Source organism: Magallana gigas, chromosome 7, assembly GCF_963853765.1.
Source record: "Magallana gigas chromosome 7, xbMagGiga1.1, whole genome shotgun sequence".
In the NCBI taxonomy this organism is placed as follows: Eukaryota; Metazoa; Mollusca; class Bivalvia; order Ostreida; family Ostreidae; genus Magallana; species Magallana gigas.
In genome coordinates this window covers 34376390-34399141 of record NC_088859.1, presented here as the reverse complement: position 1 = coordinate 34399141, position 22752 = coordinate 34376390, and the positions used below count along the sequence as shown (strand labels likewise).

The following is a 22752-nucleotide window of genomic DNA, read 5'->3' as shown; positions in this document are numbered from 1 at the left end:
AATTTTAACTTTTTCAAATCGAAATATATTCATAGGCTGGATCATCAAATATTTTAACTTTTCTCATGACTTACGCAATTATAACTGCATTATTTAAAATTTTTATCAATCTGTTAGAATGGCAGGTTTGCCCTGCGTCATCATCAGCGGGATGAACAAAAGCGCAGCCTATGAGATCGGCAGCAAATGTGAAAGAAAACAAATGGGGGCCCAGTGGAACGCCGTATACATCCAGGATGACTGGAGATTCGTCGATGCTTTTTGGGCATCAGCCTGTGTGGTAGGGAAGAAGTCAAGTGAGTGGACACTTGTTGACAGTGACGGCAATGTGACACAAGAGGACGAAGAGGAATCGGAGGGAGAAACCCAGCACCGTGTGAATGAATTCTACTTTCTGCCCGATCCAGACCAACTCATATGGACGCACTTCCCGGATGAGCAAGACTGGCAGTTATTGGCAAAACCAATCACGGTTAAGGATTACGAAACCCACGTGTACGTGAGAGAAAGGTTTTACTACCTTGGCATCAATTTTACACCACAGAGTGAAATGAAATGCATATTAAATACCAAAGACGGTGAAATCTCCCTTCCTTTTTCACTGCCGCCTGATCGGAGTGAATTCTTCAGATTCAAGTACATGCTGTATAAGAACAGATCTGCTGACGGTGACCAATCAGGTGCGGATGTCAATTTGGATCGGTTCGTCTTGTTTGAGCATACAGCCGACAGTCTTCGTTTTGCATTAAGGTTTCCTCTCTCAGGAAAGTTCAAGATGGATATTTTCGGGTTAGACACGCGACAGTCTGATATCTTTGATTTAACCTGTACGTATCTCATCCATTGTCCCAACGCACAAAAGAATTGCCTTCCTTTGCCAGATTGTCCGCCCATTGGTTGGGGTTTTGGTGGAGAGGCTAAGAACGCTGGACTAGAAGCAAAATCTCACGATGGCGCAATCATCATTACCAAGGACGGAAAAGTTGAGATAAAGTTGGGTGCGCACAAGGACATTCGACTTCACCAGTTGCTGAAAAACACTATTGTTGATGAGGCAACGCTCAGCAAGTACGCAGTTATCCGGGAAGAAAATGGAGAGTTCATTGTTGATCTGCGATTACCACAAGGGGGTGAATACGCATTAAAATTGTATGCAAATGAAGACGGAGAAGATGGGGAAGCTGGCAATGTTTTGAATTATCTGATCAAATGTAACGAGAAGAACCTATCGAACAAGCCTTTCCCGAATATTACCGATGGGTTCCTCGGTAAGAAGTCCATTGCTGATGCCTTGGGGGTAAAAGCCTTATCTCACAAAGATGGTAAAATACACTCGAAAGATGGAAGAACAAGGTTAGAATTTCAGGCCAAGAACAATATGGAACTTGTTTGTGAACTTCACAGTAATGACCCCAATGCTACTAAGCATATGAAGGTCTACCCGAAGGAAGTTAACGGCAAGTGGATATTTGATGTGGACATGCCGATCGAGGGAGAATACTCGGTCAACATTTTTGCCAAAAAGAAGGGTGATGAGAACAAAAGAATATACAACGTTTATTCCTACATGATTGAGTCAGATGGACATGAGTTGGAAAACGGCGAGGAAAACGAATCAAAAGATGATGAAGATACAAAAGAAGAAATCAAAGTTGTTACAGAAACTGTTCAAACGTCAGAGAAAGAAATCCTGATACCGGTACCTAAGGGTTTCGATAACGTAGTAGCTTGTCTTCACAGGAGGCACGCAGACGACCCACCGAACGCCCAGGATCTGGAATTTATGGAACAAGATGGCATGAAACTGTTCAAAGCCACCTTTGACGAATACGGAGAATACATTATGGATCTCTACCAGAAAGATGAAAATGGTCAATTAAAGAATTTAGCGAGATATCAGGTCAATAGAAAACCTGCCTCTGAGCTATACCAAGACGACGCTCGTTTGTTGATGGAACAGTTGCAATCTGACATGAAACAAAATCGTGAAGATGAAGAGAGAAAGCAAGATGAATCTGACAAAGAACTAGGAGCTCTTAAGAGGGACATTCAGCGAGCAATGGACTTGAAGGATCCGGAAATGCTTGAAAGAAGCATAGCCGCTTTTGAAGCAACCAACCCACCTGAAAACGACAAACTGTTACAGAAGGCTAAGAGGCTTCTGGAACTACTTCGAGCTAAAGAAGGTAAAATTTTCATTTAGAAGCTGGTATGTTGAATAAATTTTCTTAACCAATGTGAAAATCTAAAATTAAAAAAAAATACACTGATGATAAGAGATGATTATTTTAACGACTTTAATTATATGTACATGTATATATGTATATTGTCATTTGCAGAGTTGAATACTGCATCACACAGTCGAAGCCTGCAAGATTTGGATAAAGCTATCGCCCGCGCAAAGGCAGCTAACTATGACAGTCTTCTGGACCTACAAATAGTTATGGCAGGTCGCCTTAGGGATCAACTACACAGGATTGAAAAACTACGCCACTCAGTTCTTAACATGGATAACAGGACTATATCTGAGATTCGAACCTACGGCAATCCACCAGATGGTGTCCACCAATCGCTTCAGGCCGCCTTCCTTTTGCTTGGAAATTCCAAGAAAGATGTTAAGGTTGGTACATCGAAAATACATCTGTACATGTACAAATACATAAAAATAAATAACTTGTATATAGTAAAGGTGAAATGATACGTTTTAACACTCTTTGTATTTTCATCAAAATATCAAATATGGTTTTATAATTTTATTGGTTTACAGGTATGGAAAACGTGCCAGAGCATCCTTGGAAAAACAGGTCGGGATTCAGTCATGCGTAAAATTTCCGGCTTTGATCCCAAAGACTGCTATCTGGATGTTGCGTTGTCAGCTAAAGCGGTGATTGAACCATATTCATTGGAGCAAATCCGTGATGTCAGTGCTGGGGCCGCAACGTTTTTCGTTTGGGTTAGTACATTCATGTATAATGTATTGGATAATTGCACATGAGAAAAGCATGTTAAAGTCGTTGAAGTAAATCTTACTTTTGGAGTCACGAACAAAAATATTCGATAAAAACAATGCAACGGTTTTTGCCTATTTTTTATTACGTCATCCAATAGAATAAGATGTAATTATTCATTTTTTGTCGTTTTAAAAAACGTTTCTGTATAAGAATAGTACTGAAAAAAGCAAAGCGCTAAATAGATTAAAATAATTAAATGGACTTATTAGTGAAGCAGTCCAGGCCGTTCTTGGATTTTTGTTTAAAGTATCGACAATTCTTTTCGACCAATCAAAAGTGCTGTGTTCTCTTGAATTTGATATACCAGATTTATCATAGATACAGATATTCGGAATGCTTTTTTTTTTTTTTAAATAGATTTTTAAAATGAGATGCTTCTCTTCATTTGAACAGGCTAAGGGAATGATTGAAGAAGTCGAGGCTACAGGTGGCGCTCAAAGACCAGACGACAAAATGAAAGACACGTCCACCAGTAAAAAGGGGGGCGCCGGTCAAGGGGCGAAGAAAAAGAGGAAGTAGAAAGAATGGATTACGTCACTTACATCGTCCTTGGCAAAAAAAGCACCTGTATCTCTCAGCGCTTTGTTGTATACACCTGTTGAAATTGTTTCTTTGTGCGAAAGAAGTGTGAAATTGGTTTACTGTTGATACGTTATATGAAGACTGTGATACAAGAACTGTTTGCTATTTAGAAATTATTTTGCTTTATTGGGTTTCTATTTTGCATTGAGAAGTGTCTTTTTCTCTTATTCTTCTTATATTGCATGCTAAAGTAAGTAATTAACACTACTATTTATTGTTATTCATTTGTATACAGTGTAACTTATAAAACATCGATTTAAAATAACTATAACCTAAGATATGATAATCATTATAATTATTACCATGCCAAGGTTATTCCGAATTTAAAAGTTTTGTTTACTGTAGTTAAGATGTATTGAATTACATTGTATCACTTGCATATTGTATATTTGAGTTGAAGAGGTGTACAGAATAAGTCATTGTGAAGAATCCAAAGTGCAGAAACTTAAAGGAGTCGACATGAAAACAACTTGAACGCAACCCGAAGTACCAATGTATGGTGCACAGTCTTTGGAGAAAAAAGCTTTATTTTCTGTTGTTATTTTACTCACTGTATAGGCCTACACATGTTCTTTTTTATGAATTTCCGTCCATTTTCTGTTACTTATACTTTAATAAATACATTTTCATCATTTTCAAAATCCTTTGTTTCCAAATAGAAAAATGTCATCTTTAAATTTAAAAGTATGTTGCATTAGGTTGGAAATTGAATACGATCGACTGATTTTTCTTACAATTCTTGGGCAAGACCAGGGTTGTTAAACGCTTCAACCTTCCTCCTTTTTAATATCGCATTTAGAGTTGTTTGTCCTTGGACCCTCTGGTGAGGGAAAGAACCGCTGCCAAAGCATAGGCAGTCTGAAGGTAGAGCATTAAATATGTTTTTGAACTTGTTGAAGCTGTACATGTATATGTTTATTTTCACTTGATTTATATTCTTCATATCTAGAAGTTTTCTCGTTATAAATGGTTATTCATCTTATAACTTCATAATATGCATTCCGAAAACTCAAACTGCATGCCTTTAAAATAGCATTATATTGTTCGGTTTATTATTAAGCGACAGAGTTTATTCGAATACTTGTAACGTTTATTTTAAGATTATCTCAAAATCGATCAAACCTAAATGTAAAGCTACACGAGGACTTCCAAATAGTTGTTATATCGGTACATGATCCATATTTGAGAGAAAAGAGCTCTTTCTTTCAAGCAACGTTATCGTTAACAGTAATGAAAATTTACGTACCTTTTACTAACTAGGTGTCTTAAAAAGATAAAATCAACCAATTCGTATGAAAATAAGAATTTATTCTTGATTGCGATTAACTGTGTTAGAAAATTAGGAGAGGCGTACCCCCAGTACATGTCCCTAGTCAACACATATCCGGTACTACACAAAAATTGCAATCATTAGGTTGCTCCTCGTGGAGTCTCGCGAGATTTCAAAACTTGATCTTAAAGCTGGTCAAAACGTCAAAACCCGCAAAATAATAGGATTGATAAAGTATCTTTTTCATGCAATAAATGAATGTTCTTCATAAAAGAGACAGAATGTCTTTCACACACTGCAATTATTATGCAAAACAACAAATAAATCTAACAATAGGTATTGTTTGGGGGTTGAAAGCAACATGTGGTATACATGTATATTTGATAGCAATTTTTTGCACCTTTTTTTAAAGTTCCTAAAATGCTTAAAGAATGACAACTCCCTCACAATTTGTATACAAAAATATTTATTAAGCAATTGCAATGTCGAATATTTCAAAATCAAGAAAATATTAAAGCATTTCATAATCTAAAGAAACAATTCAAAATGAATAAATGATTTACATTTAGATAAAACAAAATGTAATATATTTTGACAATAACGTCGATGAATTAACTGGTCAGAAGACTTCAATCATGACCACGTCCTATCTCCATGTGTAAACGCCAGACCAGCAGATTTAGGCCTTGAGTCCACCACCAGACTTCACTTTGTCTACCATGGACCTGGTCTAAAACGAAACTTAAAAAAATATACACACAGATATGAGAGAGAGAGAGAGAGAGAGAGAGAGAGAGAGAGAGAGGTGTCCTTACCCATTTGTAGATTATAACAGCCTCGAGGCTCTTCGTTGCTATGGACTCCTCAGTTTCCCCTGCGATCAAACCGTCCGCTTTTTGAGCTGTTGCTTCCATACAGTTCTGGGGATCAAATTGTTCCACTTTAATCAAAACATCCGCGGGGGTTTTGAGTTTCTGCATGCAATTCCCCCAGTCCTAAAACCAAAACCAAGACAATTTATTCAACAATATTTCCTACTCACAAGTATTTCTTAAGAAAGTAGACTGAAAATGATATGGATCGATTTCAGAAATCTACAAAAAAAAAACCCATTTCTAACCAGTTAAGGAACGATATCATATTATGTCTGCGTATTAATATAGGCATTTCTTTTAAAGACGACTTTCAAATGCTTTGATAAGCTTATAAAATATCATCTACAATTCAATAGCAATAATGAACGGTCGTTCATTAATGTCCGTTTCGTACCAATCGAAAATGATACTCTTACTTTTTGGTAACTGATTGAATGGTTCAGAAATTCTTTCACAAAGTCTTTCTTTTATATTTTTTTTATATATCTGCAATGATCGGTGCCTTCATACCCGTGTGAAACACCAAAGAAGACATTTTTATTTAAATTTTGTGAAAATAAAAATATTTATTACCCTCATAACCTCCGGTTGGTAGATAAGCAAAAGAAATGCTTCCATGACATTTTTAACGCCTTGTGGAGGCCGACCAAGGGTCCTTAGAGATGCCAGGGTATTCTTGTTCATATCTGTACTTCACTAAAGTCTTTCAGGAATTACAGAATGTGACTTTATATATATAGAGGCATACGATATTTAATATGTTTACTTTGGTAGTAATTATAAATATTACCGTGATTCAACAGAAAATCCTTCCGACTACTCTCATAGGTTATTCCTGCATGACTAACGGAAAACTTCAACGTCGATATAATCAAAACCTTGGAATTCTTGCTTCAAAACAAGTTAAAGGGACTTGGACACGATTGGGATTTTGAATTCATTGTCCCATTTCTTACCCTCAGACTCCCTACTTCACTTGTTTTGCAATTTTTGAGAATGCAATTGATCGTGTTTGATTTAATTTTTTACTAATATACAAATCTTGGCCAAAGAAAAAAAAACACCCTAAAAACAAACAAAACAAAAATAACCCCCCAAAAGACCCCCTTCCTGAAAAACCTAATCGGGAATCATCTAAATGTGTATGGGAGGGGAATGGTGGTCTTGAATTCCATTTGTACCTAAAGAATTTGACCACCTTGTGGTGAATATTACCGTAATACCTATATTAAATGTTTAACAGTAATCAAACGTGAACAATTTTGTTCAAATCCGAAAATGTCACACACAATAATTTTGCTTCATACTATATGATTACTTTCATGTTGTATATTTTATTTGATTTTGCAATTTAAGATTATATACTATATTTTATTCTTTATTTGCACAAGACATACATCTTATGGCATAGGTTATTACATATAAATATAGCAATATTGAAATAATGGTATGGTACATGAACATGATTGTATATAAAATAAAATTTTACCAACAGGCGAAGAAACCAGAGAAATTTTTCTTAATTATCATGAATATTAAAAGCTAGATGGAGATACTTCCCCAAATTACACAGTTCTTTAAAATTTTGAACACTTAATAATTGTATAAATTTGTATACAGAAGGTTTTTTCCAATAATATTTCTTAATATATTTTACTCGGATTTCTCTATACTGCTGACATTTCAAAACAAAATGGAATTCATCTTCAATATCTGAACAAAATTTACATAAGCGTCTTTCTTTTGGTACATTAGTGTGTCGTCCACTTTCAATTGCAAGTCTATGAGATGACAATCTAATTCTTGTAATTTGTTTCTTATATTTAGAAGGTATTGATTTTGTTAAATAATATTGTAATGAAAACTGGTCAATAATATGCTTGTAAAAATAACATCGAGATGAGGAATTAATCTGTTCTACAAGTTGTTGAGTAAAGTGATCAATGATTCTTTGCTTAATTAAAGGAAAATAGGTTTCACAATGTATATACTCCTGTTCATACCATATATGTCCTAGACCTATTTCAAAAAGTTTATTCTTAATTACAGTAACCCAATTTTCAGCAGGTGCCAAAGACGATTCACACTCATTATACAGCATTTTATAACAGGACTGCAAAATACAATTCTGACTTTGTAACAATTTGAACCAAAATTTGAATATTCTAAACAATCGTATAGTTTTCATAGGTAGCCTCCCAGTTTCAAAATATACAAGTGCAGTGTTTGTATTCTTCTTCACACTTAACACAAATTTAATATATTCTAAATGCACTTTTTCTATATCATTTGCAGCATGCATGCCCCATATCTCACAGCCATAATTTAATATACTAGCAATATAAGTATCAAAAATTGACAGCATTGTTTCTGTATTCAGATACAATTGACTTGTTTTTGACTTTAAAGAAAACATGGCTTTTCTCCCTTGGCTCGCCAACTGTTTCTGTGTATTGTTAAACTTTCCATTATATTGTAACAAAAGGCCCAGGTATATAAAGCTATCGACAACCTCAATTGGCTCACCATTTAAATGCCACCTTTCACAATTGAGAATTTTACCACCATTTCTAAAAATGACAATTTTGGTTTTTTGTACATTTACAGTAAGATCCCAGACAGATGTATAAGAATACAATGTATTTAACATTTCTTGAAGCTCATGTGCAGTTTCGGAGAAAATTACCATGTCATCTGCATACATTAAAACAAAAAGATTTAACTCTTGAATTTGTATTGGTATGTTACCTTTGCACAAAAATTCCATTTCAAAATCATTCACATATAATGAAAACAATATTGGAGATAGCACTTCTCCCTGCAAAAGTCCTGTGTTATTTTTAAAAAACTCAGATAACTTTCCTGCTGAATTAACACATGATTTCATATTATTATACATACTACGAATAAAATTCAACAACTTTCCTCTAATACCAACGTTAGACAATTTTTCCCATAATTTCAATCTTTCAACAGTGTCAAATGCTTTCTTAAAGTCAACAAAACAACAATACAATCTTTTTTTCTTTCTTATTGACATATTAATAATATTTGAAAGGCTAAATATAGCCTCAGCTGTACCTCGTTTGGGTTGAAATCCAAACTGTGCATCAGTGATTACATCATTTGCGTCAGACCATGTTAACAATCTTTGATTCAAAATAGATGTGAATAATTTACAAAAGCAACTGACAAGACTAATGCCTCTATAATTATTGGGGTCTAATGCATCACCCTTTTTAAAAACTGGTATTATAATACACTGTGCCCACATATTAGGGAAAAACCCAGAAGACAATATTCTATTGAATAATCTTAGTATAAATGGAACAAGATAATCTTTAAACTCAATGAAATATTCGTTAATTAACAAATCAGTACCATGTGATTTTTCTTTTTTTAAACGTTTGATAGCATCAACAATTTCTTTTTCTGTGACTTCTATACTAGAAGGTTTAACCGGTATTTAAATTCACCGACAATTAGTTTGTCTTTCTTAGTCATTATGGAATAACCAATTTGATAAGATTTAAGGGTTTCCTCTTTTAAGCCCGATTCATTTCTAATATATTTACATCTACAAAGTATTATTCCCTCTATTTCTTACGAAAACTTATAGTTAATTCATAACTCTATAGAAACAGCCAGACTGAAATCTACATGCCCCGTTCATCGATTGGTCGAAATCTACAGCGGCTGAAACTTGAGTAGAAATTGACAGGTCTGAAAATGACACGGCCTGTTTATCGATTGGTCTAAACCTACAGCGACCTACAAAATATCACGGACTGCACGAAAAAATCATGATGATGCCAGACTCTCAGTCTCACAGGAGACGATTAGGCTGTTCCTTTTAGCTAACCTACTTACGTATAACAACAGTAATTTAAAGTAATTTAAAGTAATAAGTAAATCATTGATTTGTTAAAGAGAGATATTAAGATAAACAATAAAACGCTTTCTTTCATGATTCATGCGGGTTATGAAGGTAGCGATCATTGCAGAAAAAATTTACATAACCCGCTAACGAGGGTTATTTTTCTGCAATGTCGCTACCTTCATATCCTGAATGAATCACCAAAGAAAGCATATTATTGTTTAAATAACTACCACTACCATGTTTTAATTAACAGAAGCGTCATTCCTATAAATCATTATTTTGTTTTGAAGGATCTGTATATCTATATGTATATTTATAGATAAGAAATTTGCCATCTTGAAGTGCCTTGCTAAGCCCCCAAGAGTCGTCGATTCTTTTGCTTGTCTACCAACCGGAGGATATAAAAGTGAGAGATAAATATTATTCGCCATTCTTACATGTAACTGTACATGTACACTGTACATACTGATCATGTAACTAGTTTTTTGTACTTGTAACATCCAAATCATATGCTTAGGACTAGAAAAGTGGACAGAGGAAAATGTCGGACCCAGATTTTATGATTAAAATGGAGAATTTTGATCTCCAGTACTGTACACTATCTATGGCTCAGAAAGCCGAGGGTTTGATCGCAGCGGAAACTGAGGATTCTATCAAAGTACAATGCTTTGATGCTGATTATGTTTATAAATGGGTAAATCTCTCTCTCTCTCTCTCTCTCTCTCTCTCTCTCTCTCTCTCTCTCTCTCTCTCTCTAAAATATATCATTTCTGTCAATGATTTTAATTTTCGTTTTAGACCACGTCCATGGTAGAGAATGTAAAGGCTAGTGGTGGATGCAAGGCGTAGATCTGCTGTACACATCTGAAAATAGGAAGTTGGCATGATGAAAGTCTTCCGATAATGGACAGGTTTTGACAATATTTCACGTTTCAGTCTTCTACAGTACTAAACACGGATCCAAATAGAAACTTTTTAACTATTTCTACAATTAATTTGTTTTAAAGTTAAGAGTTATTCCAATATCTTTTTAGCCACCAAGAATGAATCCATCTATTTCTGACGGAAATTGTAATTGGTTGCCCTATAGAAACTGACAGGGCTGAAATCAACACAATCCAGTTCTAACTAGTTTATCGACAAATTGAAACCCTTCAGCAACTTAAGGTCCTCGACACCTTTGGGGAAAATTCTGCATACAAGCCCAAAGTTATACATTACTTAAAGATCCTGCATATTTTCGAATTGAAAATGACAGAGAAAAATTCAAATTTTTGGGGAAAAAACAACTTTTTAAAATTTTACCATTATTCACAAATACATATTAAAAGTCCATGCAGCATTCGAACTCGGGACCTGCTTGTCAGTAGATCGAACTATACCCATTTCGCTAGAGAGTGACACGCCGAATTTTAGCGATATAAACTGTTTCGTATTAAACTCGCCATGTTGTGGCGTACTGACATAAAAAAAAGTAGAAGTCACGGGGTGTCGAGGATCCTTTAGAAAAATCACGGACTGCACGAAGTAATTATTATGATGTCAGACTAAAATTTCCACATTTAACGTACTGATATACATTAAATGGGGTGTACGGTTCTTGAACTTCCTTGTTTCTGCAAAAACCTTCACAAAACTGTTGTCAAAAGACGAAAAAAGCAATAAATATGAGATTTTACATGTTCTTTTGTATGCAAATTACGCGTAAAAGAACAGAAGAATGCCTTTTGTAATCACTTAGAACTGCGCAGCTGCAGACTTTCCTTGAACAGTTAAAAATATGAAAATATATGAAAGAAGGTCATTGGTGTACACTCTACAACCATTTGTTGAGAAAAAAGTTTGCAGCTTGCCCATTGAAGTTTTAGCTTGTCTCAAAGTAGGGTACATATTGCACATAAGTTAGTGATATCCAAGGAGTCAAAATCTTGCATTTGATACTTAAAAACCTATAAGCTGTAAAGAATTAAAGATACTTGAAAAAAATTATTTCATGTAATCGATGAAATGGAAAGAATAGGTTAATCTCGAGACGTTCGGTCTGACAGGTGATATATATTACTTTTCACGTTATTGGTACGGTGGCTTTATTCTGTTCCTTTAAATTGTAATAAGAATTTTAACAGATCCCCGGTTCTGGGAGCCGGGGTGTAGTGGGAACATGTACTTCTTATCACTAAAGGTATTGACCAGCCAGCATTTGATGATCTGGAATTATGTTAGATAAAAAGACACTTTATCCTTATATCAATTCAGTTTTGGTTTTGTCAACATACAAAATTTTCTCCAAGAATTTAAGGAACAATTGAACGTAAATGATGCATTAATTAAACTATTTACAAGTTATCACTTCTAATAATACAAGACCTGGATGATGAAATCATTTTCATTAACACGTATATGTATTGTAGTTTAAAATCTTGCTATGCCATATGATTAGCCACGTTGTGAACTGAAACTTTTTATCAACCGAGTGATGCATTTATTTCAGAGCAAGTACTGTGCCATTGCATTAATATTTGTAAGATAAACCAATTCATATGAAAAGATCGAATAAAACTAATTCAAATGTGTATATTATCACTTCTAATAATACAAGACCTGGATGATGAAATTCGGCGAAATATACACATTTGAATCAGCGTGTATAGCTTTAAAGGAGTCGACATGAAAACAACCCGAACGCAACCCGAAATACCAATGTATGGTGCAGTCTTTGGAGAAAAAAGCTTTATATTCTGTTGTTATTTTACACACTGTATAGGCCTACACATGTTCTTTTTTTTTATGAATTTCCGTCCATTTTCTGTTACTTATACTTTAATAAATACATTTTCATCATTTTCAAAATCCTTTGTTTCCAAATAGAAAAATGTTATCATTAAATGTAAAAGTATGTTGCATTAGGTTTGAAATTGAATACTTGTACGATCGACTAATTTTTCTTACAATTCTTGGGCAAGACTAGGGTTTAGAGTTGTTTGCCCTGGGACCCTCTGGTGAGGGAAAGAACCGCTGCCAAAGCATAGGCAGTCTGAAGGTAGAACATTAAATATGTTTTTGAACTTGTTGAAGCTGTACATGTATATGTTTATTTTCACTTGATTTATATATTCTTCATATCTAGAAGTTTTCTAGTTAAAAAGGGTTATTCATTTCATAACTTCATAATACGTATTCCGAGAACTCTTCCAAACTACATGACTTTAGCATTGTTCGGTTTATTATTAAGCGACAGAGTTTATTTGAATAATTGTAATGTTTATTGTTAAATTATCTCAAGATCGATCAAACTTAAATGTAAAGCTACACGAGGACTTCCAAATAATTGTTGTATCGATACATGATCCATATAAGAGAGAAAAGACCTTTTTCTTTCAGGCAACGTTCTCATTAACAATTACGAAAATTTACGTAACTTTTACTAACTTGGTGTATTTTAAAAATCAACCAATGCGTACCGTCAAGTATAAAAATCGGAGACAAAGGTTATGATTGCGATTAACTTTCTTAAAAAAAATTAGGAGAGGCGTACCCCCAGTACATGTCCCTAGTCAACAGATATCCGTTTCTACATAAAAATATCAATCATTTTAAAATAGGTTGCTCCTCGTGGAGTCTCGCGAGATTTCAAAACTTTATCTTAAAGCTGGTCAAAACGCCAATAATTCTAACTACATTTATTATTTTGGGGTTGTAAACTACATGTGGTATACATGTTTATTTAATAGAAATTTTTTTTGCAGCTTTGTAGGCAATCTAGAGGTTCCTATGTTTACAAAGAATGATAACTCCCTCAAAATAATATACAAAAATATTTATTAAACAAAGACGAATATTTCAAAATCAATAAAATATTAAACCATTTAACAATCTAAATAAACAATTCAAAGTGAATTAACGATCAAATATACATTTAGATAACACAACATGTAATATATTTTGACAATAACGTCGATGAATATTAACTGGTCAGAAGACTTCAATCATGACCACATCCTATCTCCATGTGTAAACGCCAGACCAGCAGATTTAGGCCTTGAGTCCACCACCAGACTTCACTTTGTCTACCATGGACCTGGTCTAAAACGAAACTTAAAAAATATACACACAGATATGAGAGAGAGAGAGAGAGAGAGAGAGAGAGAGAGAGAGAGAGAGAGAGAGAGGTGTCCTTACCCATTTGTAGATTATAACAGCCTCGAGGCTCTTCGTTGCTATGGACTCCTCAGTTTCCCCTGCGATCAAACCGTCCGCTTTTTGAGCTGTTGCTTCCATACAGTTCTGGGGATCAAATTGTTCCACTTTAATCAAAACATCCGCGGGGGTTTTGAGTTTCTGCATGCAATTCCCCCAGTCCTAAAACCAAAACCAAGACAATTTATTCAACAATATTTCCTACTCACAAGTATTTCTTAAGAAAGTAGACTGAAAATGATATGGATCGATTTCAGAAATCTACAAAAAAACATTTCTAACCAGTTAAGGAACGATATCATATTATGTCTGCGTATTAATATAGGCATTTCTTTTAAAGACGACTTTCAAATGCTTTGATAAGCTTATAAAATATCATCTACAATTCAATAGCAATAATGAACGGTCGTTCATTAATGTCCGTTTCGTACCAATCGAAAATGATACTCTTACTTTTTGGTAACTGATTGAATGGTTCAGAAATTCTTTCACAAAGTCTTTCTTTTATATTTTTTTTATACATCTGCAATGATCGGTGCCTTCATACCCGTGTGAAACACCAAAGAAGACATTTTTATTTAAATTTTGTGAAAATAAAAATATTTATTACCCTCATAACCTCCGGTTGGTAGATAAGCAAAAGAAATGCTTCCATGACATTTTTAACGCCTTGTGGAGGCCGACCAAGGGTCCTTAGAGATGCCAGGGTATTCTTGTTCATATCTGTACTTCAGTAAAGTCTTTCAGGAATTACAGAATGTGACTTTATATATATAGAGGCATACGATATTTAATATGTTTACTTTGGTAGTAATTATAAATATTACCGTGATTCAACAGAAAATCCTTCCGACTACTCTCATAGGTTATTCCTGCATGACTAACGGAGAACTTCAACGTCGATATAATCAAAACCTTGGAATTCTTGCTTCAAAACAAGTTAAAGGGACTTGGACACGATTGGGATTTTGAATTCATTGTCCCATTTCTTACCCTCAGACTCCCTACTTCACTTGTTTTGCAATTTTTGAGAATGCAATTGATCGTGTTTGATTTAATTTTTTACTAATATACAAATCTTGGCCAAAGAAAAAAAAACACCCTAAAAACAAACAAAACAAAAATAACCCCCAAAAATACCCCCTTCCTGAAAAACCTAATCGGGAATGTGTATGGGAGGGGAATGGTGGTCTTGAATTCCATTTGTACCTAAAGAATTTGACCACCTTGTGGTGAATATTACCGTAATACCTATATTAAATGTTTAACAGTAATCAAACGTGAACAATTTTGTTCAAATCCGAAAATGTCACACACAATAATTTTGCTTCATACTATATGATTACTTTCATGTTGTATATTTTATTTGATTTTGCAATTTAAGATTATATACTAGAAGGTTTAACCGGTATTTAAATTCACCGACAATTAGTTTGTCTTTCTTAGTCATTATGGAATAACCAATTTGATAAGATTTAAGGGTTTCCTCTTTTAAGCCCGATTCATTTCTAATATATTTACATCTACAAAGTATTATTCCCTCTATTTCTTACGAAAACTTATATAGTTAATTCATAACTCTATAGAAACAGCCAGACTGAAATCTACATGCCCCGTTCATCGATTGGTCGAAATCTACAGCGGCTGAAACTTGAGTAGAAATTGACAGGTCTGAAATTGACACGCCCTGTTTATCGATTGGTCTAAACCTACAGCGACCTACAAAATATCACGGACCACGAAAAAATCATGATGATGCCAGACTCTCAGTCTCACAGGAGACGATTAGGCTGTTCCTTTTAGCTAACCTACTTACGTACAACAACAGTAATTTAAAGTAATAAGTAAATCATTGATTTGTTAAATAGAGATATTAAGATAAACAATAAAATGCTTTCTTTGATGATTCATGCGGGTTATGAAGGTAGCGATCATTGCAGAAAAAATTTACATAACCCGCTAACGAGGGTTATTTTTCTGCAATGTCGCTACCTTCATATCCTGAATGAATCACCAAAGAAAGCATATTATTGTTTAAATAACTACCACTACCATGTTTTAATTAACAGAAGCGTCATTCCTATAAATCATTATTTTGTTTCGAAGGATCTGTATATCTATATGTATATTTATAGATAAGAAATTTGCCATCTTGAAGTGCCTTGCTAAGCCCCCAAGAGTCGTCGATTCTTTTGCTTGTCTACCAACCGGAGGATATAAAAGTGAGAGATAAATATTATTCGCCATTCTTACATGTAACTGTACATGTACACTGTACATACTGATCATGTAACTAGTTTTTTGTACTTGTAACATCCAAATCATATGCTTAGGACTGGAAAAGTGGTCAGAGGAAAATGTCGGACCCAGATCTTATGATTAAAATGGAGAATTTTGATCTCCAGTACTGTACACTATCTATGGCTCAGGAAGCCGAGGATTTGATAGCAGCGGAAACTGAGGATTCTATCAAAGTACAATGCTTTGATGCTGATTATGTTTATAAATGGGTAAATCTCTCTCTCGCTCTCTCTCTCTCTCTCTCTCTCTCTCTCTCTCTCTCTCTAAAATATATCATTTCTGTCTATGATATTAAATGTCGTTTTAGACCAAGTCCATGGTAGAGAAGGTAAAGGCTAGTGGTGGATGCAAGGCGTAGATCTGCTGTACACATCTGAAAATAGGAAGTTGGCATGATGAAAGTCTTCCGATAATGGACAGGTTTTGACAATATTCCACGTTTCAGTCTTCTACAGTACTATACACGGATCCAAATAGAAACTTTTTAACTATTTCTACAATTAATTTGTTTTAAAGTTAAGAGTTATTCCAATATATTTTTAGCCACCAAGAATGAATCCATCTATTTCTGACGGAAATTGTAATTGGTTGCCCTATAGAAACTGACAGGGCTGAAATCAACACAATCCAGTTCTAACTAGTTTATCGACAAATTGAAACCCTTCAGCAACTTAAGGTCCTCGACACCTTTGGGGAAAATTCTGCATACAAGCCCAAAGTTATACATTACTTAAAGATCCTGCATATTTTCGAATTGAAAATGACAGAGAAAAATTCAAATTTTTGGGGAAAAAACAACTTTTTAAAATTTTACCATTATTCACAAATACATATTAAAAGTCCATGCAGCATTCGAACTCGGGACCTGCTTGTCAGTAGATCGAACTATACCCATTTCGCTAGAGAGTGACACGCCGAATTTTAGCGATATAAACAGTTTCGTATTAAACTCGCCATGTTGTGGCGTACTGACATAAAAAAAAGTAGAAGTCACGGGGTGTCGAGGATCCTTAAGAAAAATCACGGACTGCACGAAGTAATTATTATGATGTCAGACTAAAATTTCCACATTTAACGTACTGATATACATTAAATGGTGTGTACGGTTCTTGAACTTCCTTGTTTCTGCAAAAACCTTCACAAAACTGTTGTCAAAAGACGAAAAAAGCAATAAATATGAGATTTTACATGTTCTTTTGTATGCAAATTACGCGTAAAAGAACAGAAGAATGCATTTCGTAATCACTTAGAACTGCGCAGATATGAAAGAAGGTCATTGGTGTACACTCTACAACCATTTGTTGAGAAAAAAGGTTGCAGCTTGCCCATTGAAGTTGTAGCTTGTCTCAAAGTAGGGTACATATTGCACATAAGTTAGTGATATCCAAGGAGTCAAAATCTTGCATTTGATACTTAAAAACCTATAAGCTGTAAAGTTTTAAAGATATTTGAAAAAAATTATTTCATGTAATCGATGAAATGGAAAGAATAGGTTAATCTCGAGACGTTCGGTCTGACAGGTGATATATATTACTTTTCACGTTATTGGTACGGTGGCTTTATTCTGTTCCTTTAAATTGTAATAAGAATTTTAACAGATCCCTGGTTCTGGGAGCCGGGGTGTAATGGAAACATGTACTTCTTATCACTAAAGGTATTGACCAGCCAGCATCTGATGATCTGGAATTATGTTAGATAAAAAGCCACTTTATCCTTATATCAATTCAGTTTTGGTTTTGTCAACATACAAAATTTTCTCCAAGAATTTAAGGAACAATTGAACGTAAATGATGCATTAATTAAACTATTTACAAGTTATCACTTCTAATAATACAAGACCTGGATGATGAAATCATTTTCATTAACACGTATATGTATTGTAGTTTAAAATCTTGCTATGCCATATGATTAGCCACGTTGTGAACTGAAACTTTTTATCAACTGAGTGATGCATTTATTTCAGAGCAAGTACTGTGTCATTGCATTAATATTTGTAAGATAAACCAATTCATATGAAAAAATCGAATAAAACTAATTCAAATGTGTATATTATCACTTCTAATAATACAAGACCTGGATAATGAAATTCGGCGAAATATACACATTTGAATCAGCGTGTATAGCTTTAAAGGAGTCGACATGAAAACAACCCGAACGCAACCCGAAATACCAATGTATGGTGCAGTCTTTGGAGAAAAAAGCTTTATATTCTGTTGTTATTTTACACACTGTATAGGCCTACACATGTTCTTTTTTTATGAATTTCCGTCCATTTTCTGTTACTTATACTTTAATAAATACATTTTCATCATTTTCAAAATCCTTTGTTTCCAAATAGAAAAATGTTATCATTAAATGTAAAAGTATGTTGCATTAGGTTTGAAATTGAATACTTGTACGATCGACTCATTTTTCTTACAATTCCTGGGCAAGACTAGGGTTTAGAGTTGTTTGCCCTGGGACCCTCTGGTGAGGGAAAGAACCGCTGCCAAAGCATAGGCAGTCTGAAGGTAGAACATTAAATATGTTTTTGAACTTGTTGAAGCTGTACATGTATATGTTTATTTTCACTTGATTTATATATTCTTCATATCTAGAAGTTTTCTAGTTAAAAAGGGTTATTCATTTCATAACTTCATAATACGTATTCCGAGAACTCTTCCAAACTACACGACTTTAGCATTGTTCGGTTTATTATTAAGCGACAGAGTTTATTTGAATAATTGTAATGTTTATTGTTAAATTATCTCAAGATCGATCCAACCTAAATGTAAAGCTACACGAGGACTTCCAAATAATTGTTGTATCGATACATGATCCATATAAGAGAGAAAAGACCTTTTTCTTTCAGGCAACGTTCTCATTAACAATTACGAAAATTTACGTAACTTTTACTAACTTGGTGTATTTTAAAAATCAACCAATGCGTACCGTCAAGTATGAAAATCGGAGACAAAGGTTATGATTGCGATTAACTTTGTTAAAAAAAATTAGGAGAGGCGTACCCCCAGTACATGTCCCTAATCAACAGCTATCCGTTTCTACATAAAAGTATCAATCATTTTATAGGTTGCTCCTCATGGAGTCTCGCGGGATTTCAAAACTTTATCTTAAAGCTGGTCAAAACGCCAATAATTCTAACTACATTTATTATTTTGGGGTTGTAAACTACATGTGGTATACATGTTTATTTAATATAGAATTTTTTTTTTTTTGCAGCTTTGTAGGCAATCTAGAGGTTCCTATATTTACAAAGAATGATAACTCCCTCAAAATAATATACAAAAATATTTATTAAACAAAGACGAATATTTCAAAATCAATAAAATATTAAACCATGTAACAATCTAAATAAACAATTCAAAGTGAAATAATGATCAAATATACATTAAGATAAAACAAAATGTAATATATTTTGACAATAACGTCGATGAATATTAACTGGTCAGAAGACTTCAATCATGACCACATCCTATCTCCAGGTGTAAACGCCAGACCAGCAGATTTAGGCCTTGAGTCCACCACCAGACTTCACTTTGTCTACCATGGACCTGGTCTAAAACGAAACTTAAAAAAATATACACACAGATATGAGAGAGAGAGAGAGAGAGAGAGAGAGAGAGAGAGATGTCCTTACCCATTTGTAGATTATAGCAGCCTCGAAGCTCTTCTTTGCTATGGACTCCTCAGTTTCCCCTGCGATCAAACCGTCAGCTTTTTGAGCTGTTGCTTCTATACAGTTCTGGGGATCAAATTGTTCCACTTTAATCAAAACATCCGCGGGGGTTTTGAGTTTCTGCATGCAATTCCCCCAGTCCTAAAACCAAAACCAAGACAATTTATTCAACAATATTTCCTACTCACAAGTATTTCTTAAGAAAGTAGACTGAAAATGATATGGATCGATTTCAGAAATCTACAAAATAAAACATTTCTAACCACTTAAAGAGCGATATCATATTATGTCTGCGTATTTATTATAGGCATTTCTTTTAAAGACGACTTTCAAATGCTTTGATAAGCTTATAAAATATCATCTGCAATTCAAATAGCAATAATGAACGGTCGTTCATTAATGTCCGTTTCGTACCAGTCGAAAATGATACTCTTAGTTTTTGGTAACTGATTGAATGGTTCAGAAATTCTTTCACAAAGTCTTTCTTTTATATTTTTTTTATATATCTGCAATGATCGGTGCCTTCATACCCGTGTGAAACACCAAAGAAGACATTTTTATTTAAATTTTGTGAAAATAAAAATAGTTATTACCCTCATAACCTCCGGTTGGTAGATAAGCAAAAGAAATGCTTCCATGACATTTTTAACGCCTTGTGGAGGCCGACCAAGGGTCCTTAGAGATGCCAGGGTATTCTTGTTCATATCTGTACTTCACTAAAGTCTTTCAGGAATTACAGAATGTGACTTTATATATATAGGCATACGATATTCAATATGTTTACATTGGTAGTAGATATTACCATGATTCACGGTTTGAACAGAAAATCCTGCTGACCACTCTCATAGGTTATTCCTGCATGACTAATGGAGAACTCCGACGTCGATATTAACAAGACCTTTGACTTTTATTAGGACGTAGCTGTCTATTTCTTGCGCCGTTTATTGCAAAATCTCCGAGAAATATAGGCATTCCCAAAACTATCGTAACTGCAATTGTTGAGAGAGAGAGAGAGAGAGAGAGAGAGAGAGAGAGAGAGAGAGCACACACACGAGAGCACACTTGACTTAATATGCATAGACCCTGTATGTCGTAGGTATGAGACGTATGAAGAAAGGAGAGCTATTCCGATTTTAACCACCTATGTGTAAAATACTAATAGTGTCCTTTCCGATATATTTTATTTTATCAAATAAAATAAACAACATGACTACTTTCATGTATAAATGATCTCTCTCTCTCTCTATCTCTCTCTCTCTCTCTCTCTCTCTCTCTCTGATTTTGCAATTTATGATTATTTACTAGTAGGTTTAACTGGCATTTAATTCACCGACAATCAGTTTGTCTTTCTTAGTCATAATGGAATAACCCATTTGATAAGCTATAAGGGTTTCGTCATTCCTATAAATCCTTATTTTGTTTTGAAGGATCTGTATATGTATATTTATGGATAAGAAGAAATTTGCCACCTTGAAGAGCCTTGCTGCGCCTCCAACAGTCGTCGCAGATGTCATGAAAGCATTTCTTTTGCTTGTCTACCAACCGGAGGATATACAAGTGAGAGATAAATATTATTCGCCACTCTTAACTGTAACTGTACATGTACACTGTACATACTGAGCATGTAGGTAGTTTGTTATACTTGTAACATCCAGATCATATGTTTAGGACTGGAAAAGTTGTCAGAAGAAAATGTCTGACCCAGATCTTATGATTAAAATGGAGAATTTTGATCCCCAGTACTGTACACTATCTACAGCTCAGAAAGCCGAGGATTTGATCGCAGCTGAAACTGAGGAATCCATCAAAGTAAAATGCTTCGATGCTGTTTATGTTTACAAATGGGTAAAAATCTCTCTCTCTCTCTCTCTCTCTCTCTCTCTCTCTCTCTCTCTCTCTCTCTCTCTCTCAAATATATCATTTCTGTCCATGATTTTAGACCAAGTCCATGGTAGAGAAGGTAAAGGCTAGTGGTGGACGTAAGGCGTAGATTTGCTGCACACATCTGAAAATAGGAAGTTGGCATGATGAGTCTTCCGATAATGGACAAGTTTTGACAATATTCCATGTCTCAGTCATCTACAGTTATATACATGGATCCATATAGAAACGATTTAACATAATATGTTTTACGGTGTGACCGTTGGGGCGAGCGCAGGAGGAACCACATATCTTTCACCATCGTTAAATGCAACCCGTGGACCAAAAAACTTTGACTTTGTCTCGAAAACTTATCAAACTTTTATTCCAATGGTCCCTTCCTAGGCCTATACACTTAAACAAACTACCACTGAGCATTAATAAAATGTTAACAGACTTATTAAAATATTTGATAAACAAAAAGCCGTTTGTGGTTTTTTTTAAATGTAAATACAATTATGTTTTATCATTCCGTTATCTTTTAACAATGATCATTAAAATCAGTAAACAATAAATTGTGTGTATGTGTTATTTCTCATTGTGTTCCTTGTTGTTACCTGTGTTTTAATTATTTTCCTCTGTTTTATCAATTTTTTTTTTTAAATCTTTTTAATTTTTTTAAGCTATATAAGCGTTGTAGACATGTGCCTTCACCCTTTTTTAGTGTGTGATATCCAATATTATTTAAGGGTTTGACCACATATGCAACTATAACAAATACATGTAGATATTTAGACAGTTTAATTTTTTCTTTTATTTATTCATTACAAAATGACGTGGATGCACGTAGATCTAATAATGATTGAACTTTTCTTTTTTAATAATTTTTTGTCGTCTACATGTACCTATAACGTATGCATATATGATTGGATCAATATGACAGTAAATTTAGCATGGAACTTGCATGTGTATTTACCGAGCAAAAAAATTATCAAAACAAAACTAATCAGCCAAAGAGTCGCCGTTAACACTGATATTGAGTACTTCCTACGAGTTACATCTAGTACAGATGCTTGATCCACCTCTTTTATCGCTGGAAA

General features: G+C 34.3%; 4 protein-coding genes and 2 long non-coding RNA genes across 18 annotated transcripts in view; 3 read left to right on the top strand and 3 right to left on the bottom strand.

Annotated features, from left to right (window-relative positions):
- LOC105330379 (uncharacterized) overlaps nucleotides 1-4234 on the top strand; it is a 32253-nt gene extending 28019 nt beyond the window's left edge. For all 12 annotated transcript variants that reach the window (XM_034458043.2, XM_011432028.4, XM_011432027.4 and 9 more), the window contains 4 exons: nucleotides 118-2186; nucleotides 2340-2620; nucleotides 2768-2953; nucleotides 3405-4234. In XM_034458043.2, the coding sequence (XP_034313934.2) occupies nucleotides 118-2186; nucleotides 2340-2620; nucleotides 2768-2953; nucleotides 3405-3530 (2662 nt within the window). In that variant the 3' untranslated portion in view covers nucleotides 3531-4234. The remainder of the gene's footprint in view (nucleotides 1-117; nucleotides 2187-2339; nucleotides 2621-2767; nucleotides 2954-3404) is intronic.
- A 1076-nt stretch (nucleotides 4235-5310) lies between these two features.
- Nucleotides 5311-6658, bottom strand: LOC105330378 (uncharacterized). Of its 2 annotated transcripts, XM_034458051.2 has the most exons (4): nucleotides 6529-6658; nucleotides 6312-6441; nucleotides 5679-5858; nucleotides 5311-5593 (listed from the first exon to the last, which is right to left on the bottom strand). In XM_034458051.2, exons 2-4 carry the CDS (start codon nucleotides 6420-6422, stop codon nucleotides 5543-5545), a joined length of 342 nt encoding a protein of 113 aa, XP_034313942.1. In that variant the 5' UTR covers nucleotides 6423-6441; nucleotides 6529-6658; the 3' UTR covers nucleotides 5311-5542. The 2 variants fall into 2 exon arrangements, with proteins under 2 accessions (XP_034313942.1, XP_034313941.1); XM_034458050.2 differs by lacking the exon at nucleotides 6529-6658 and having other exon boundaries at nucleotides 6312-6516.
- A 6762-nt stretch (nucleotides 6659-13420) lies between these two features.
- LOC136270274 (uncharacterized) lies at nucleotides 13421-14574 on the bottom strand. The gene is made up of 3 exons (XM_066067460.1): nucleotides 14426-14574; nucleotides 13798-13977; nucleotides 13421-13701 (listed from the first exon to the last, which is right to left on the bottom strand). The coding sequence occupies exons 1-3, from the start codon at nucleotides 14534-14536 to the stop codon at nucleotides 13651-13653; spliced, it is 342 nt and encodes a 113-aa protein (XP_065923532.1). The 5' UTR covers nucleotides 14537-14574; the 3' UTR covers nucleotides 13421-13650.
- Nucleotides 14575-15941: 1367 nt separating this feature from the next.
- On the top strand, nucleotides 15942-17245 carry LOC136269840 (uncharacterized). The gene is made up of 3 exons (XR_010707411.1): nucleotides 15942-16037; nucleotides 16149-16325; nucleotides 16424-17245. It is a non-coding gene; the product is annotated as an uncharacterized lncRNA (long non-coding RNA).
- A 2146-nt stretch (nucleotides 17246-19391) lies between these two features.
- On the bottom strand, nucleotides 19392-20659 carry LOC105330377 (uncharacterized). Its single transcript, XM_066067162.1, has 3 exons — nucleotides 20386-20659; nucleotides 19754-19933; nucleotides 19392-19672 (listed from the first exon to the last, which is right to left on the bottom strand). The coding sequence occupies exons 1-3, from the start codon at nucleotides 20494-20496 to the stop codon at nucleotides 19622-19624; spliced, it is 342 nt and encodes a 113-aa protein (XP_065923234.1). The 5' UTR covers nucleotides 20497-20659; the 3' UTR covers nucleotides 19392-19621.
- A 478-nt stretch (nucleotides 20660-21137) lies between these two features.
- On the top strand, nucleotides 21138-22309 carry LOC136270220 (uncharacterized). Its single transcript, XR_010707967.1, has 3 exons — nucleotides 21138-21349; nucleotides 21461-21637; nucleotides 21732-22309. It is a non-coding gene; the product is annotated as an uncharacterized lncRNA (long non-coding RNA).
- Nucleotides 22310-22752: the final 443 nt, after the last annotated feature.

What these genes read in the sequence shown, in the direction of transcription:
- LOC105330378 (XM_034458051.2), bottom strand. Translation starts at nt 6,422, where the DNA reads ATGAACAAGAATACCCTGGCATCTCTAAGGACCCTTGGTCGGCCTCCA. An exon ending in ACCAACCGGAGGTTATGAGG is followed by an intron (nt 5,859 to 6,311) that starts GTAATAAATATT and finishes TTTTGGTTTTAG; the next exon opens with GACTGGGGGAATTGCATGCA. An exon ending in CTGTTATAATCTACAAATGG is followed by an intron (nt 5,594 to 5,678) that starts GTAAGGACACCT and finishes GTTTCGTTTTAG; the next exon opens with ACCAGGTCCATGGTAGACAA.
- LOC136270274 (XM_066067460.1), bottom strand. Translation starts at nt 14,536, where the DNA reads ATGAACAAGAATACCCTGGCATCTCTAAGGACCCTTGGTCGGCCTCCA. An exon ending in ACCAACCGGAGGTTATGAGG is followed by an intron (nt 13,978 to 14,425) that starts GTAATAAATATT and finishes TTTTGGTTTTAG; the next exon opens with GACTGGGGGAATTGCATGCA. An exon ending in CTGTTATAATCTACAAATGG is followed by an intron (nt 13,702 to 13,797) that starts GTAAGGACACCT and finishes GTTTCGTTTTAG; the next exon opens with ACCAGGTCCATGGTAGACAA.
- LOC105330377 (XM_066067162.1), bottom strand. Translation starts at nt 20,496, where the DNA reads ATGAACAAGAATACCCTGGCATCTCTAAGGACCCTTGGTCGGCCTCCA. An exon ending in ACCAACCGGAGGTTATGAGG is followed by an intron (nt 19,934 to 20,385) that starts GTAATAACTATT and finishes TTTTGGTTTTAG; the next exon opens with GACTGGGGGAATTGCATGCA. An exon ending in CTGCTATAATCTACAAATGG is followed by an intron (nt 19,673 to 19,753) that starts GTAAGGACATCT and finishes GTTTCGTTTTAG; the next exon opens with ACCAGGTCCATGGTAGACAA.